This window comes from Brienomyrus brachyistius, chromosome 10, assembly GCF_023856365.1.
Source record: "Brienomyrus brachyistius isolate T26 chromosome 10, BBRACH_0.4, whole genome shotgun sequence".
NCBI classification, from domain to species: domain Eukaryota; kingdom Metazoa; phylum Chordata; class Actinopteri; order Osteoglossiformes; family Mormyridae; genus Brienomyrus; species Brienomyrus brachyistius.
Genome location: NC_064542.1, coordinates 19,490,148 through 19,507,132, shown reverse-complemented (window position 1 = coordinate 19,507,132; position 16,985 = coordinate 19,490,148). Strand labels below are relative to the sequence as shown.

The 16,985-nt window shown below is 40.5% G+C and overlaps 1 protein-coding gene across 3 annotated transcripts in view; it reads left to right on the top strand.

The window, feature by feature from the left end:
- The first annotated feature begins 9,628 nt into the window (after positions 1-9,628).
- lrch4 (leucine-rich repeats and calponin homology (CH) domain containing 4) overlaps positions 9,629-16,985 on the top strand; it is a 36,989-nt gene continuing 29,632 nt past the window's right edge. For all 3 annotated transcript variants that reach the window (XM_049027529.1, XM_049027528.1, XM_049027527.1), the window contains exon 1: positions 9,629-10,012. In XM_049027529.1, the coding sequence (XP_048883486.1) occupies positions 9,841-10,012 (172 nt within the window). In that variant the 5' untranslated portion in view covers positions 9,629-9,840. The remainder of the gene's footprint in view (positions 10,013-16,985) is intronic.

The following is a 16,985-nucleotide window of genomic DNA, read 5'->3' as shown; positions in this document are numbered from 1 at the left end:
TAAAGACACACCCTTTCCGCTCTGTCTCTCAGCATCTTTCTGGCTGGATTGTTTGGGAATCTCTTTCATTCAGACACTGCATGCATATGTGAGTATGCAGAAGATGGCTTTGAGGTCAGAGGTCAGTCATACCCAATAGTAAGGTGAGACTGGAGCCTGGGAAAGTAATACAGCAGGGTGGCAGATTCCTCTGCCAGGGGACCATGCAGATCCTTAGAATTCTTAGATTCCTGTATGGTAGCGTTTGTGGGAACACAAATATTTAGTAATAGCTCTTTGCAGTTACTACTGAAGTACAAATCATGAACAAATATAGTTGCTACCTGAGATAAAAGATTCATCAATGATGAATAAACAAGAGATCGGCATTTAACTTGTGTTATTCATTAGTAGTTCCTTCAGTAGTTCACAAAGGTTTGCAGAATTAGTTGATCTAGTAACAAATATAGCAACTGCTTGGCATAAAAGATGCATCATGATTCATTAATGATTAACAAACAAGAGATTGGTATTTATAAAGGTTCTCGTTTGCTCCTTCACTAGTGCCTTCAGTAGGTTTACAGAATTTACGATATTAGCAGACATAGTAACAAGCATGGTTGCTGCTTGGCATAAAAGATGCATCAATGATGAACGAAACAGAGATCAGTATGTAACAATGACTCAGTTTATCGTTAATAAATACATAAGTAATAGCGTAAAACTGCATTGTTTGTGCCCCACCAAGTAAAATGTTAGCGAAAAAGTTAATTTAAGACGAGAAGTTTGAATAGCTGTCCTTTGTTTGTTTATTGTTTGCATTCATAACAAAAATAATGTTAAAATCACAATGACATAAAATGTGAAAATGATATATAGCCTATGAATGGAATTGCAGCATTTTCACTGGACGACTCATGCTCTGTAATAATAAATTACACATACATCTTTTACAAATAGGACAGTGTCCTCAGCCATGGACCATACCAACCTGCCAGCCAAATGGGGGTGTAGTCTGCAGTCTGCTGAACTTCAAGCTGCACCTCCATATGGGGGGGAGAATAGAAGCTGATTCCAGTGAACCCAGTAGCCATAGCCCAGTTGGCTTCAGGTCAGTAAATATTCCAAGTCAAAGCCCTCTGCCATCACTTCTGAAAAGGGGGGGGGGGACAGAAAGTGGGTGATAATGATCGACTGAGACAGAAAGAAACAATCATAAAATGTCACATCTGCAAGAAATGCTACTTTTGCACATCGGGTAGCACATGCTTCTGCTAATTCCTGCCATGTAATATTCTTAAAGTCCTGTGGTTTTGATCACGCACAGATGATCTTAACAAAAAAATTCGAGAGTAGGAATGGGGGCTGAAAGGGAAAGACTTGACGAGGATAAGCGACCTGCATTTTTAGGCAGAGATGCTGGCTGCTCCCCGTCACCTTGGCCCACTGAGCCCCCTACCTGCAGTGCAGGTGAATGAAGGTTGACCAGCTCTGCACCAAGGAATGTATATAAATAGCGCAACTTATAGAGGAGTGACAGACCTGGGAAGGGATAACTGACAGATTCAGTAATTAGACGACGTGCTATCAGTGCAGACTGCGGGAGCACAGGAACACACACCTCTGTGTTATATGCAGATCTCACCATCACGGAAAGCACCCATAAAAACTATTCTGGTATTGCTGGACCAAAGAATTTACCAAGCAGTTTTAACTGAACTAATCACGTCAATTTGAAAAGGCCACTTTGACTGCTACACCCCAATATGGATCTCAGACAGCATCTTCTTTACTTAGCATGGCCTGGTTGAAAAATTAGTATCTTTTGAATCAGGGGCACAGGAGAAATTTTTTAAATGGGGGGGATCAAACGGTGAACAGAAGATCTCAGGTCTTAAGCCTATCCAGCCATGCTTGATGAGGCATTCAGCATGATTTAACATACTAAACATTTTGATTGACACTTGTTGTTTGATTGACACATGATGTTACAGTGCTGTCTGGTATGGAGACCACCCAGAAGTAGCCTATTAGACAATAGCATAAACATGAGATTTCGCTACAATTTGTTGCAAGTTTAAATTTACTGAGGCCCAGTATATTGTAATGTTACATGTTATGTCATAGATTTACAGCTTTACTCTAACAGACATATTTTCACATTAGGTCAAACTTAGACAGAGTTGCTAGCTTTGTTGCTACAACATAAATTAGCCAATCTGAGATATAGGGAAATTTATGATGATAATTGCATTCAACAATTGCGTTGTATAGATCACATACAAAGTCTACTTGCATTGTTTGCTATTTGAAAGAATACTACCACTGGTGGGTTACATAGAGTACTTCACTGGGTGCACTTCATTACTTGCTTACATAAATTATCCCTGTTATACTGAACTAATTTCTTAATGACTTTAGATATTAGTTATTCAAATAGGCTGGAAAAACTATTTGTTTATTTACTGGGAACAAGGACATACTACAGTCTGTGGTGAACCTTTGTGCTCAATCTCATCATTAACCTGACCCTTCTGCTGCCCCCTGTGGCTGAACCATGGAAAGGCAGCAAATGTCTATTAGGTCTGCTCACCATGTATGTCTCCTTTACACACATCGACTGATTGGTCAATGTCCCCCCGCCCACCCAGAGCCAGAAGCAAGTGCAGGAGTATGTAAATACTTACTTGATATAAAACTAATTCATCGAAGTGCCTAGCTGTCAATGTCTCTAATAAACATGAATAAAGTTCTCAGTGTTTTAGGACAGATATAACTAAGTCCACACCGGGGTGAAAGCACCACATCTGATCATCAGGTCTGGTTGCATTAGGGCCATTCTGTCCCACTCCATAGTAGCTGCCAAAAGAGTCCCTTAGAATAACAGACTAGAGCAGATTATAAACCCTGACAGTCTTGGAAAGCTTTTCTCCAGGTTTGATGCAGCACACAACAAGCCAATGGTATGCACAGACTTTTCAGGGGGCAGGTGCTCAAAACTGGGTGCATGGCATAGAGTACATTTTGTCACCCTGGGGCAGGGTTTAGAGTAAAAGGGGCAGGTTCTCAGGTGCTTTCACCCCCCCTTGTTGAAGATCACCCTTCTCACTGATGAAAAAGCACTAAACAATGTAAATGAGGATCACTTTGTGTAGAGTGAACCGCATAAGAATGCAGGTCCTGACAATATTCCAGGGTTCATCTGTCCTTATGTGCTTGCAGATATTCTGACAGACATCTTTAACACCTCACTCACACACACATTTATCCCCGAGAGCTTCAAAACTGTCAAAACCATTCCAGTGCCTAAGAAAACATCTGCTTCAACACTTAAAGGGTATCAGCTTGTAGCTCTCACTTCTATCATAATGAAGCTCTTTGACTGGCTGGTCATTGGAAATATTAAAGTAAACCTGCCGGCCTCCCTTGATTTACATACCGCCCCAACTGGTCCTACAGAGGACGCCGTAACCTTGGCCCTACACACTAGAGTGACACACCTGGACAATACAGACCCTTATGTAAAGATACAGTTCATTGATTTCTGCTCAGCATTCAAAACAGTAATTCCACAACAACTTACCCAGAAGCTGTCCTAGTTAGGTCAGAAAACTTCACAGTGCCACTGGATCCTGGACCTTCTGACGGACAGGCCGCGGTCTGTAAAGGAGAAGACAGCACTTTCACTTCCTTCAGACTGAACACAGGAACTCCCCAAGACCACCTCTCCCCACGTGGCAGTGTGCAGACGACACCTCCATGATCGGCCTCTTAGGCGGTGGTGATGAGTCTGCAGGCGGACAGGCGGTGAGAGAGCTGATGGAGTGCTGCAAAGCCCACAATCTGCCGCTCAACGTCAACAAGCTGAAGGAAATGATTGTGGACTTCAGAAGTACCTGGGGAGAACAGAACCAGCAATAAATTCACTACAGTGCTTGAGAGAGTTGAGACTGCCACCTCGCACTCTGTCCATCTTCTATAGAGGCATAATTGAGAATGATCTCACAACCTGTATCACGGCCTGTTTTTGGGTGCCTAAGAAAACTAGTGGCCCTACAGGGTCGTTAAAACAGCAGCGAAGATTGCTGGGGCCACTCTGCTTTCTCTGTTGGCCATCATCCATTGGTGCTGCATCCAGAGGGACACTGGCATGATGAGAAATTAATCCCATCCCGCTCTTTACCTCTTTGCCCTACTGCCTTCTGATAGAAGGTTCTGCAGCCTCAAAGTCAGGACAGTGAGGCTTAAAAACAGCTTTTTCCCCAGGAAGTCTGACTGCTGAACATTCTGGCCCCTCCCAGTCTAAGACTGGATCTCCTAAAAAATTTATGTTCCCCCTCACTACACTGGAATGGATAACACAGAACCTAAAATGTATTTCATCTATTTATCCCATCTGCTCATTCAGTTCCATTACGCATTTTTCCGACCTAATCAGGTTTTTAACTGTAATTTTTTTCTAATGTCTAATGTTCACTGTCATGCGTGTCTTATGTTCATATGACCAATGAGGAAAATATTTCATCTGTGTTTGACCCACGGATCGTAGACCTGAAAAAACAATAAACTTTGACTTTGTTCTTTGACTTTTTGATTTGGATTGTCTGCTGGTAGACTAATTAAGGAGAGTACTACCATAGTACCAGTGCTGTAGACGTAATCCCTGAAAAATGTTCAAGGTCCCATCCTGCTGAAGGCCGTGGTTCGATTAGACCGGAGCTGTCAGCACAGTCTCAGAGAGTGCAACCTTGGAGAGGAATTTGACCTTGGCTATTGTATGTCTTTCTGGGAAACTTACAATGTGCAAAATGTTTAGCAAGAATTTTACTCCCCTTGGCAAGAAGAATGTAAGGATTAAAAGCAGTTTTTTTTTTTAATAATCTCTTGCTTCCAACAAGGTCCAGCATTTTTATAAAGCTGAGCGTCTTATTGTAACCCAAACCTAAATCAAAGTAGCAGCACAAACTAAAGATATCCACAAAGAAATTAACATTAAGATATACAACCTGATAGGATTCCTCAAATTTATTAACAGGATAAATACCATATCATTTATATCCTTTGTGTTTGTATACCTTAAAAGAGTTGCATTAGTTTGAAAAGGTTACACTAGGTGGCGCTTTTGCTCAATCAAACTGACTTGTCAATTGAAGGTTTAGCTTTTTATCACTTAAATCCAGCTAAAGCCTTGTCTAGATTGAAGACTGAGATAGAGTTCTTCTACTTTTCCAGTATTAACAATACATAACCTCTAAACATTACATTCATTTTATACTATATTTTGTTATTACTCTCTGCGGCCTCTCAGGTACACCTGCTTGCCATTATAAACAGCCTACTCCTCCAAATAGCAAATCATTCGGCTGCAACCGAAGACATGCAGAAAAAGGTTCACTTAAAATTTGACTAACCACTAGAATTGCTAAGATGCCTGATCTAAGCAACAAAGAACGTGCCATCCGTGGTGGTTCCAGTTACCAGAGAATGCCTTGATTCACCAAAGCTAACAGGAAGGCCAGAAGTGCAAATAGAACAGCAATGTGCGGAAAGGTGTCTCTGAACACACAACTCATCTACCCTTGAAGTGGTTCTGGAGGCAAAAGTGGGTTCTACCCAGCATCAAATAAAGTCTCCACTGAGTGTATGTGCATAATTTTATTTGCATACATTATAATTCATCCAATAAGGCGTCAATGAACTCCCATGACAGCTTCATGCAGTGTCAATGCACACGATTCACTTGTTTTCAAATATGAAAGGTATTTATACATTATGATAATACAAAGCTTAGCAACGTTTTTTTTATATAGGATACCAGATATATGCTGTTGATTAGGTTGGATTCAGAATCAGAATCAGGTTTATTTGGCCAAGCATGTTTGCACATATAGGTTATTTGTCCCTGGTTGTCAGTAGCTCTCATATATACAGCAGAGACATTCAAGACAAGACAAGACGATTGTCAAATAAAGTCCAGTTAATATATATAATGTGGATTGTGTTATTGGTAAATGAATAGAAAGTGCAGGAGTGCATGTCAGGCAAGGACTGCTGTTATAAATACAGTATCCACAAAACAATATAAGTACAGTGAGCTCTCTACAGCAATGAGGTTTTGCTTATTAAGGGGGCTGGGGGGGGAACTGTACATCTGATCCAAGGCAGCTGGGTCAGCTGTTCATACGAGTGATGGATTGTGGGAAAAAACTGTTCTTGTGTCCATCTGTTTTGGCACATAATGATCTGTAGCACCTATCAGAGGGGAGAAGTTCAAAAAGGTTGTGAGCTGGGTGTGGGCGCCTGTGATGAATTTCCCTGCTCGTATCCTCACTGGGTATGAGTTCAGATCCTGTCGGGTGGGCAGGTTAACACACATGATCTTTTCTGCACACTTGACTATTTGCTGTTGCCTGTCCATATCTTTTTTGGCGCTTGATTTGAACCAGACTGTGATGGACGAGCTGAGAACAGATTTGATAATTGCTGTGTAGATGCAGCAGTCTTATTGTAACCCAAACCTAAATCAAAGTAGCTCCAGTGGCAGGTTGAACTTCCTCAGCTGGCACAAGAAATATGTCCTCTGCTGGGCCTTTCTTGCGATGGAGATGAAGTAGGTCTCCCATTTCAGGTCCTGGGAGATTGCAGATCCCGAATACAAGAAGATATCCACGACAGACGCAGTGCTATTGAGCATGGAGCGGCAGGGCCGTGTTGGGGGGCTCTTCTTGAAGACCATGTAATCTCCCCAGTTTTTAGTATATTCAGTTCCAGGCTGTTACGACCCCACAGCCAGCTGTTCTCATCTGCATACAGTCTCCTCACCATTACTGATAAAGCTAATACAGTTATAATATACTATGATTTAGAGATTTTTTTGAACTCTCTACTTTACTCTACCTTGTTCTTTCTTTCTTTCTTTCTTTCTTTCTTTCTTTCTTTCTTTCTTTCTTTCTTCTCAAGTCTCATTCTCTCTCCTGCAGCTGGTTGTGGGTTTCTTACATCCCATTGCATTCCCTGAGTTCTCAGGAATTCTCATCTGTCAGTACTTGAGTGCTGTGTCTCCCCTCTATTTCAGTCTCTCTCTAACCCCAACCCTTCTTTCCTTTAACCTCTGAGCTTCTCAGCCCTCTTTTCTCAGTTTGCTGTATTGAAGAACATATGAACTCAAGCTAGTATAATTATTTATATTTTCAACAACCATCTTCTTTTCGGTTTTAGAATAAATTTAAATTTAGGGCAGACAATATTAATACTAACGTACATTATCCAACTCCATGTTTATTCTCAGGATAATTTCTAATTTCTTAATCAATTAATTTACCAATCACACTTAACCAATCACGTTTAACCAATCACATTTAGTTTAAAATGGTTAGCTACAGGTCTAGGCCATGGTGTTGTAATTTAGTTTACTTGAATTCTTGCTTCGGTAAAATATACAGGTTACCAATAGCTGTAGAATAAACTGTAAAATAAAAGAAGATTCATAATTAAAAAAAAAATGACTATGTGGCACGCCCCCAGGGCACAGCAGCCAGCAATGATCGCTATCTAACCAGGCTACTTAAACCCAAAGCAAACTCCCAAAGGTTGTGAAGTATTGTTGCCATACCCATGACACTTACTAAGCATTTTTCTGTCTCGTGTCATACCCTCCTGCCCTGCCTGCCTCATCGTATCCTGCCGTCGTGCCTGCCCTGCTTCCCTGGTAATCTGTGCCTGCCTGCCCGATCCTGTCTGCCTCCGTCCTCCTTCCTACCCTATACTCTTTATTAACCTTAATAAACACATCTCCTGCATTATGGGGTCTGCCTCGTCTCTGTTCACTCAGCGTCACACTATGGAAATACCCCCAACAATAGTACTGCAATGTAACACTTTTTTGTAAGGCCCAACAAGAAAGCATGTCATATAATTCAAGCTTATAAATAATAATAATAATTGACACTTTTATTGATCCCCGTAGGGAAATTGTCTTTACGCCTCCCACAACTTGTTCTTTTTTCATAGAGGAAGTTGTCTGCGAAGGGCTGCCACCTGTAGCAACGCCCAGGGAGCTGGGAGTTAAGGGCCTTGCTCAAGGACCCACAGGCTGAGGCTGAACCTGCGACCTTCTGATTACAGGCACACAGGCTTAGCCCACTGAGCCACATGCTGCCCTAAAGCATGACCTATTACCAAAAGCTACAACAAAGACTTCCAAATTTATTTCCCCTGTAGCCTAAAATAGTTTTATGACTATAAACTGTGCATTTGTGCTGAATTGCGATTTGCTGAACATTTTAGCCTGCTTTCGTTATATACTTACTACCCAAGAGTGCCGGATGTAAATACGTAGATTTCACACAATTGTGACAATTTCAGTTCTTCAAACTGAACCAGATCATTAATGCTCTAGCTGTGATCTTTTTTGTTTGCCGAATGGCAGTTTTCAGTATCTCCCTGTGCCTCCTGATATTACTCTCTCTCTTCCTCTTTCTTGACCCCATACGGCCTCCCCCCCCCATCCCCTCCCCTTTCTCGCTCATTGTCCAGTGAGCTCCATATTGCCGGCCTGACCTCACTGTTTCTCACGCTCCTGCAGTTCACCCTTCTCCCTCTCTCTCCAGTTCAAGTCCATTTCATTCTTTGTGGACAAAACAAAGTAGATAAAAGTCAATTTCAGTTATGAAAATCACATTTGTCAACCCAGAAAGCAATTAACGGAGCGTTTTCTTTTGAAATAGTGGAGTAAATTGGTTCATCTCAGCTGTCATTGTAGAAAATTGATTTTTATTAATTCATGTAAATGCTATTTAATATGAGTATGTGTAGATACGTATGTGCATGTGTGCAGGAGTCTCTAGTCCTATACATTTCATGAAGAATTCGATGATTTATTATATGCACATTGTAGTGTGGATGTGATTGTGTGGGTGAGCAACGTGAGTAAAAAGGACATGTTGTTCGTCTCCATGGCTGCAAAGCCAGCTGTGCTGCTGAATCACCAAGACACTGACAGATGGGTAGATGAGATAAGGGGGCTAAAAGGATAAAGATGATCCAAATGGGAACTGGGTATCTCGTGGTAGAAATAAGAAAAATATAAATAGGGGAAAATGTGAAAATGTGAAAGCTGCAGAGACAATAAGCACAATTACAAGTATTCCTGTAACAATCTCCTGTAACAATCCCATGGTCAACACTCGTCTGGCATGCCCAGTTAAAGACACTGATAAGCACACAGCACACATTTGGAGTGTGTGTGTGTGTGTGTGTGTGTGTGTGTGTGTGTGTGTGTGTGTGTGTGTGTGTGTGAAAAACCTACTGGGAATGTTGGATATCTTTAATATTTTCAGTGTTTAACGATAATGTACCGTTTCTGAAAGTTACATTTTGCAAAAATGTGTCGTACTTACAGTAGATCATTTTCCTTAGAAAATACCCAGTTTCATAACATTTCCAGTGCCTTTCTCGGATCCCTCCCCCTGCCTTTGACTGGTGCGAGAATCTGTCCATTACCTGAAGAACTTCTGAGAAATGAGTCAAAGTAACCGCCCTTCTTGTAGGAAGGGGCTTCTAGCCACGCCCCTTCGTGTATTGTTTCGGCATTTTAAACGTCAATCAAAGCTCCTCACTTCATCGCCACGCCCCCTTCCAGCGTTCGCGCTGGTTTCCTCGCTTAAGATTGACAGTGAATAGTCGCTCGCTGCGGGGAGGTGTATCTAGAGAAAGAAAACTTCTGAGGCAGTTATCTTCCTCAGTTTTCAAATCTGGTTACTACAGTTCTGTATGCTTTGGACACCACGGGAAAAGAAGCAGGGAGGTCCGAAGAAGATTTACGCGTCGAAAAAGATAATATAGGAGGAATATTTATATTTAATGGCTGCTGGGGATGGTTCCCAGCTGCCGGCGACTATAGCGGCCAGCCGGAGCGTGGAGAAAGCGCTCGAGGAGGCCGCCTCGAGCGGGGTTCTCAACCTGTCTAATCGCAAACTGAAGGAGTTTCCCCGAACCGCCAAGAACCACGACTTATCCGATATCACTCATGCAGGTGAGCGCCGTGTCACCTCACCGAAAAATGAGACGTCGTCTCTAGGTTTTTAGTTTAATAGGTTGTATCGTATTTTTCTTATTTCCTTTGTTATATTGTGTAATATCCTGCGTTTTTCTCACCGTCCCTGCCCTAATCGACGAATTTACTGAGTGGCAGTTAGTCTGTTACAAATCCGCTCACATCTTACTCGTCATAGATACAGTTTAGTCCGAGTGGACCGCACCTCGCTATTAGCTGAAGTTCGGAGTTGCGCACTCGCTTCTTGTGCGATACGCGGTGCATTTAGCAGGATGTCTAATGGAGGCGAACCTACTATTTAGCAGTCGCTTTTATGAGACAATTTAATTTGTTCTTGTTACGTGCAATTTATTTTTCAGGTACATTTGGATTCCGGTATTAGTTGCCTGCTAGGTGGTGGGGGTGGGCGGTAGTCGGTTGTGCTTTTTATTCAATTGTGCTGATGCAGTTTGATGAAGTGGGTAGAGCTAGCGATTCCTCTCGTTCAGTCGTGTAGTGTATTATCGTGGCAGTCTGCTTCCGTTTCACTCTCCAATAGATAACTTAAGATAATTTATAACCAGTTTTTCTAGTGATCATCGGCTTAGAGGAAATGCTGGTATAGCGGTTTTCTGTTCCAAATGTTTTGTTTGTCAATTAGTAGATTATGGTGAATATTAAGTAAACATATTTAAATAGATATTCACTGACTGTTAATTTTTAACTTTATAGCTTTTCAATGCTCACAATTCTGTGGATTTCAGTCTAACAGTGAACTTCATCATGTGATGTCCTAAACAGTGAATGTTGCCCGTTCTTCAACAGTGTTATTTAACCTTATTGTAAGGTAAACTACAGCGCCCCCGCCTCGCTGCACTGTAACGCATTTTTTTCGTATGCTAAGCCAGTATATGTTGGCAACTTTTTTCAACGTAATTTCACTGAGACAGAGAGTGCGTATACTCAATTGGAAGGTGATTTGTTTTTTGTTTGTTTGCCAGCTCGGCCAAAATGAATGGTTACGGATTGCTTTATGTCTTCGGGTCTTGGAACCTTTATTCCACAATTTATAATTTAATTTTTGGTATCCCTTACCAACACTCAATGCACAAGCAGAAAGACATTACTCACCATGATGGTGTTGCTATTTTAAACATTTAAGGTGTGTCTGAGGATATTTATATATCATACAGCTGTTCCTTGAGTGTCTGTGTTAAATATTTAATTCAAGCAGTATATTTTACTTCAGGCCAATGAGAGGTGGAGTTTGCATGCATGCATGTGTGTAGAGGAAATTAGTCCTCCTGCGGTCTTTCATGTGGAGTAGCTTTACACCTGGAAGGTCAGGGGTTCACGTCTTCCTCTGGGTGGACACACTACCAGCACTGGTACTGCTTTGTCTCCTCTCAAGCAAAAACATTGTAGAAGCCACGAGTATCCACTAAATGATTAAAGCTTTCAGTCCCCAAGAGGATTATCTAAGAGGCAAGCTGCCATATTACAGTAGTACAGCTAGTAGTTGTTGCTGCTGGGAGAAAGGATGTGATATAAATAATTGTTGTATCCGCACACTCATGTGACCCCCCAAGGCCTTAAGAGACAACGGCTTCTTGTTCTGAGTCGGAGAAACAGAGGGAGGGGTAGCAGGGGTATAAGGGGGGTTTGGTCAAATAGGCCCTTTAGCTTTTAGGCTTTATTATCATTGCCATCTATTAAACATCTTGTTTTCGTGCCCCCATTTGTCTTTGTCCTGCTCAAGTGCCTCCAGTATAAACTGTCTGATGCTGGCCATGCTGTGCTAATACAGTCTATACCTTATGCCCAAATCTTGGAAATTGCTGACTAACAAATCTACCTAACTCTCAGATGCTAACAAATTGAAATGCTCCAGTTAATAGAAATAGGTTCTATTGATCTCTACCATGGCAGGATGCCGAATTTAATGCTTGGATTTGATGCCAGGATAATGTGATGTAGCACTGTTCAAGATGCCTGTGTGGTAGGTTTATTATTATTATTATTATTATTTATTTATTTATTTTTTTTTTTTCCATCCCAGAGTTCTCTGTGTGTGCATTTTGCACATTCTCCACAGTTTTCTGCTCGCTACTCTGGTTTCCTCCTGGCTTGTTGCAATGTAAATCTGTACATAATACGCAATTTGAACATGGATGGATATTATAATTAGATGACTGGTCACATCTCCATTGTTGTGGATTCATTTCTCACCTTTGGCTTTGGCTTCTTCACGTTTTTGCTTGGGTTTCCGGTGGGAATTCTGGATTCCTCCCATGATTCAGATTTATAGGGCCGTTCAATATTGGAAAAATTTCAAGTACTACAGTGTGATTTTTTTTTTTTATATATGATATTCATAAAGCAAGAAAGGAGTTGATAACAATATAAACTCTAGTCAAAATTTTACTTGCTGTTATCTATCAATAGATTTTGTGAAATAAGTTGGTGGTGTTTCTGTGAGTCGTGCCGACACAAAGCAGAGCTGACAAATCACTTGCTTTTGGTTAATAACACCTCTATGGAATCCAAAATATTTCCATACAGCCTCACTAAATGCCTTTTGGTAACTAGTTCTTTTCTCCTTCTCATTCGTTTTTGCTACATTTCTCACAAATGCACCACACTGTCTATGAGTGAATCAGCAAGGGCAGAAATGATTATGAATGACTAGGAGAGTGCATGCAGAGCTCATGCAACAGCAATTGTGGCAAACTTTTGACTGATTTTAACATATACTAGATTCTCTTAAAAAGGACAGAGTAAAATATCTTAGTAAAACGTATTGATAATCCCAACTTGGGATGTATTACAGTAATATGGGATATTGCAGTATTTTGATGGGTTATCACCAAGTTTTCAGGAATATCATTGCTTTTGAAAATACTGTCAAAATAGCATATTCTGCCATAAGACACTGGGATGGTATAATGGTATAAATAATTAGGTACCACCCAAGCTTAATCTCAACCTGTTTTACTACTGGGTTCTTTGCGATGTGTCATTTGCTTGTGCATGACATGTAACCTCGATATTAAAATTACCTGCGTGCAGGCATAGTCCAAAAGCACACAGTTAGTTAAATACAGGCAATTTAGAGACGCAAAGTGTCTGCTCTGTGATGTACCATGCTGAAGCATTTAGTGTTTCCATCTTAGTCAAGGTCCCCAGGTTTATGGTTTTCTTTTTCACCTACTCTTTTTTAGGTATTTGTCAGTTCATCTCAGTAACTGTATTAGTTTCACAGCAGATGAAATAATATCTCTTAGAAGTGCGATGCAAACAAATTAACCACAAAAAACATTATGGAGCTTGACAGGAGATGGTATTTACAGAACAGTGTTTCTGTTTTAAACAGACTGAGTGAGGTTGACTGGAATTTAACCAGTGGAAAGTGAAGGGTCCCCCAGTACCTCAGACACCTGCTGACAAGAGAAGATGTCTTTCGATAATGATAGCAGCAGGCAGAAAGGAAGGGGGAGGTATGACAGTATGGCAGGACTGTGTGAGTTTAAGCGGGCTATTTCCAAACAACTTTTCTCATTTCATTGCAATAAAAGCAATGCCTTTCCATTTCAGTTTTGTATGTATTTGCTTATAGATGCACATTTGATTTTTTTTTTTTATGGCGCTCATTGTTTGTGAATTATTGTGCAAACGTACAGATAACATTCTTTCAGTCTGTTAAACATTTTTGTGCTGATTCTGTAGACATTCGTTTTTAAATACACTTTTAGGCTTTATTTCTCTGATGTCTAATGCTGGGAGAGGGTATTAGTGTCAGAAAATGTTCTTGGTAGACTTGTGTGATTACAGTATGTCCACCTTGGTGACGGTGTGCAGCATTCTATTTCCCCCGTCTATTGCTTCTCTTTAACATGGCGGATGTGGCTTTTTTTTCAGTTCTCTTGCACTTCTGCTTTTTCTGTTTGTGATACATCCTCATCGTTCCTTTCTGTTATTGAATTCAATGCTGAAAAAGCCAGTTTCTCCTCAGAGGACAACAGATGGGAAAGAAGTGACTTGCTGATCTCTGAGGAAAGCAGGTTCTGTGTCAGTCTCTAGTGAATTGACTGTATTCGTTAAAATAAATGTATGTCAGAGGCAGAAGGCCACATTAGCTGAGGGTTTCCTCCAACTTGTAATAGGCATGGTGGTAGCATTGGATCAAATTGTGTACACTATTTTCTGCATATTTTCAGAATGCTGAAGCTGGAGTTTTTAGTAGTTTTATCTTATTAGTCCTGTTTTGTCATAGCTGCATTGGCTTCCATTTTTGTATTGTATTGGTTTTTTTGACATCAGCTACTATTACTAACCTAAAAAGCTCTGAATGGTGTTGCCCCAGAATTCTTGTGCAATATCTTAGTTCATGCAACCCCCCTTGTTTCCTTTCAAGTGGTATCTGTTAATTCTCAGAGTAGAATGGGCTGCGTTGGGCTACATTGCTCTAAAGCAATGGAATAATCTTTCAATAAATTATGTGGGATTCAGTCTCACTCTACATAGGATAGTCAGTCACCCCAACATAGCTTGTCACCATACACTATAAACCTAAGCAAAGATCAGTGTCATTGATTTTTTTTTTTTCCTTTTTTTTTTTTTTTTGAATGAACTGTATGCATGTGGCCTTGTGTCATTGGAGTGCTGGTGTTCAGGGATTCCTCATGCACCCCCCCCCCCCGACACTGCCATAACTAGGCCTGCTGAAGCCTTTTAATTATGCTCAAGCTGCTGTCTGGCATTGTTGCCCCCCCCCCACCCAGAAACCAAGGAGATCCCTGACTGCTCACTGGTTACCTGTTTGCTGTCTGCCTAAGTCATCTTACCTGCCTGTTCACCTGCATAATTTCCTACCTGACCGCCTGCCTGCTGTATAATGTGTGTCCCTACCTGTGTTGTCCCACCATTTGCTTGATTCTTTTAAATGATGTAAAGTTGTATTGCCCAAAGGAGACTAGGATTCCTCTTGAGTCTGGTACCTCTCTCCTAGTGAGTTTTTTCCTGCAACTGTTAAATCTAGCTTACTCTCTAGGGATCCCAAGCTCAGGACTTTGTAGAGTGCTTTGTGACTGTGGTCCTTGATAAAAACACTATATATACTGAATTTATAAGCCATACATTCAAAAGGTGACTTTTTTTCATAAAGTACAGTCTTATTTTAGACTAATATTGTCTTTCATTGCATTGACATGGAATCAAAACACATACAGTACTGTAATAAAATAAACTGTACATCAGGTACCAATATTTATCTGGTTGTTTGACAACAGAATTTTCAGATGATGGTTGTTCTGAATTTGCCCCAATGAAACGATGTTCCCAACCTCCTCTGTTGGCTGAAAGATAAGCTAAATTAAGGCTGTTATGGATGTAATCATTTCATCGAGGAACTGGGTTGGAAACCATGCTTTTTAGGATGGAATTGTATCAATACTTAGTGGAGCTGCATGTTTTTGATTGCATTGGATGATGCTTCAGTCATTCAGTGTTTAATGAACCACTGTACTGCCTACTCATTATGCAATATTGTTTTTAGTTTTTTTTTTATTGCATTTGTTAATTTATTATTTGCTTTTCTCCTTCATATTGCCTCTATTTTTGGTATTTGTTTAATTTATCAAAAGATTAATTTACTGCTGTTTGTCCCTAACTCTACTTGTTGTCATGATGCTATAGCATCGTTTCAGTGTAATATAAAATTTTATCTTAATTCATTTCACTTTGCAGCTTTTAGAGCTTTGTTGATAGTGAATAAGCTGATTTATTCTGGATGCACATGTAATGAATCGCATGAGTTGGGTGACTGACACTTGGGTAAGCAGACCTGCAATGTCAGTCAGAATGTGTTTATTGCAAGGTTCATCTATATTTTACTTTAGCTCCAAGGCTTCTAAGGACTCTGGAGAACTTGTGTTCCAGGGGGACCTTTTGTAACCCTTTTTTTCGGGCTAGTGTGTTTTCTTTGAAATGCATATTGGGAGGAATTTTGCTGGCCCCAGGGCCTAGTATTGAAGAGACCGATTGTGTAACAACATGGCATTGAGAATTGAGATAGTCTTCCCTCACGTGTCAAACTTCATGTTTTCCAATGATCCTCTGACCTAAGACTATTAGACATTTCATTTTATCCAATCCACATTCTCTCAAAGCAAAGGGGCCTAATCAGTTCTTTAGCTCATTTGAACTGTTATCTCTTCAAAACATGTTACCATAGTACTGTTTACACCTACCTATTGAAAGGATAAGTACCTTGCAACAAATAAATTGCATTTTTTGACTATTGTTTGCCTACGAGTTTATTGACGAACGGTGGACGGTGATGCGTTGGCTTGTTGGTATTCTGGTAGGTCATTTTGTGGAAGTAATAAATCGCTTTCCCGCCAAAATTCAGTACACCACTATCCTAAAACAATAGAGGATAACCAAGTCATTTTGTGAGTTATTTTTTAGTTATTGGGGGGATCGATTATACAGTCTGAGAAATGGGAAGCAGCCTTTTGTTTATATTTTATTTATGCGCCCTGTGACATAATTCATTATTAAATCTGACATTATTAAATCTGAGCAGATTGATCTTACGTTTTCTACAAAATAAAAAATTATGTAATTATGTATGTATGTATTATTCTGCTAATAACTGCTTTCATTTGGATTTGCAAATGAAAGGTGGGCAACTAAAGTTTTGCTTTACAGTTCTTACTTAAAGAACTGAAAGAACAGTTATTGTTCTCGTGATCTCGGCACAGCCAATCCGCAGTTTACATCTGTACCAAACTGTGGGGTCAACTGCATTACATCCTGAGCTGGCAAGTTTAGCTGCCAGCACCAGTGATATTAGACCAAAGTATTTCTGTTATTGAGTGAATATTTCTGTGTTGGAAAATGGAGAATGCAATAGAAGTCGTCCTGGTTCTGGAAAAAAATCCTGCAGTGGAAAGTGCCTAAAGTATGGATT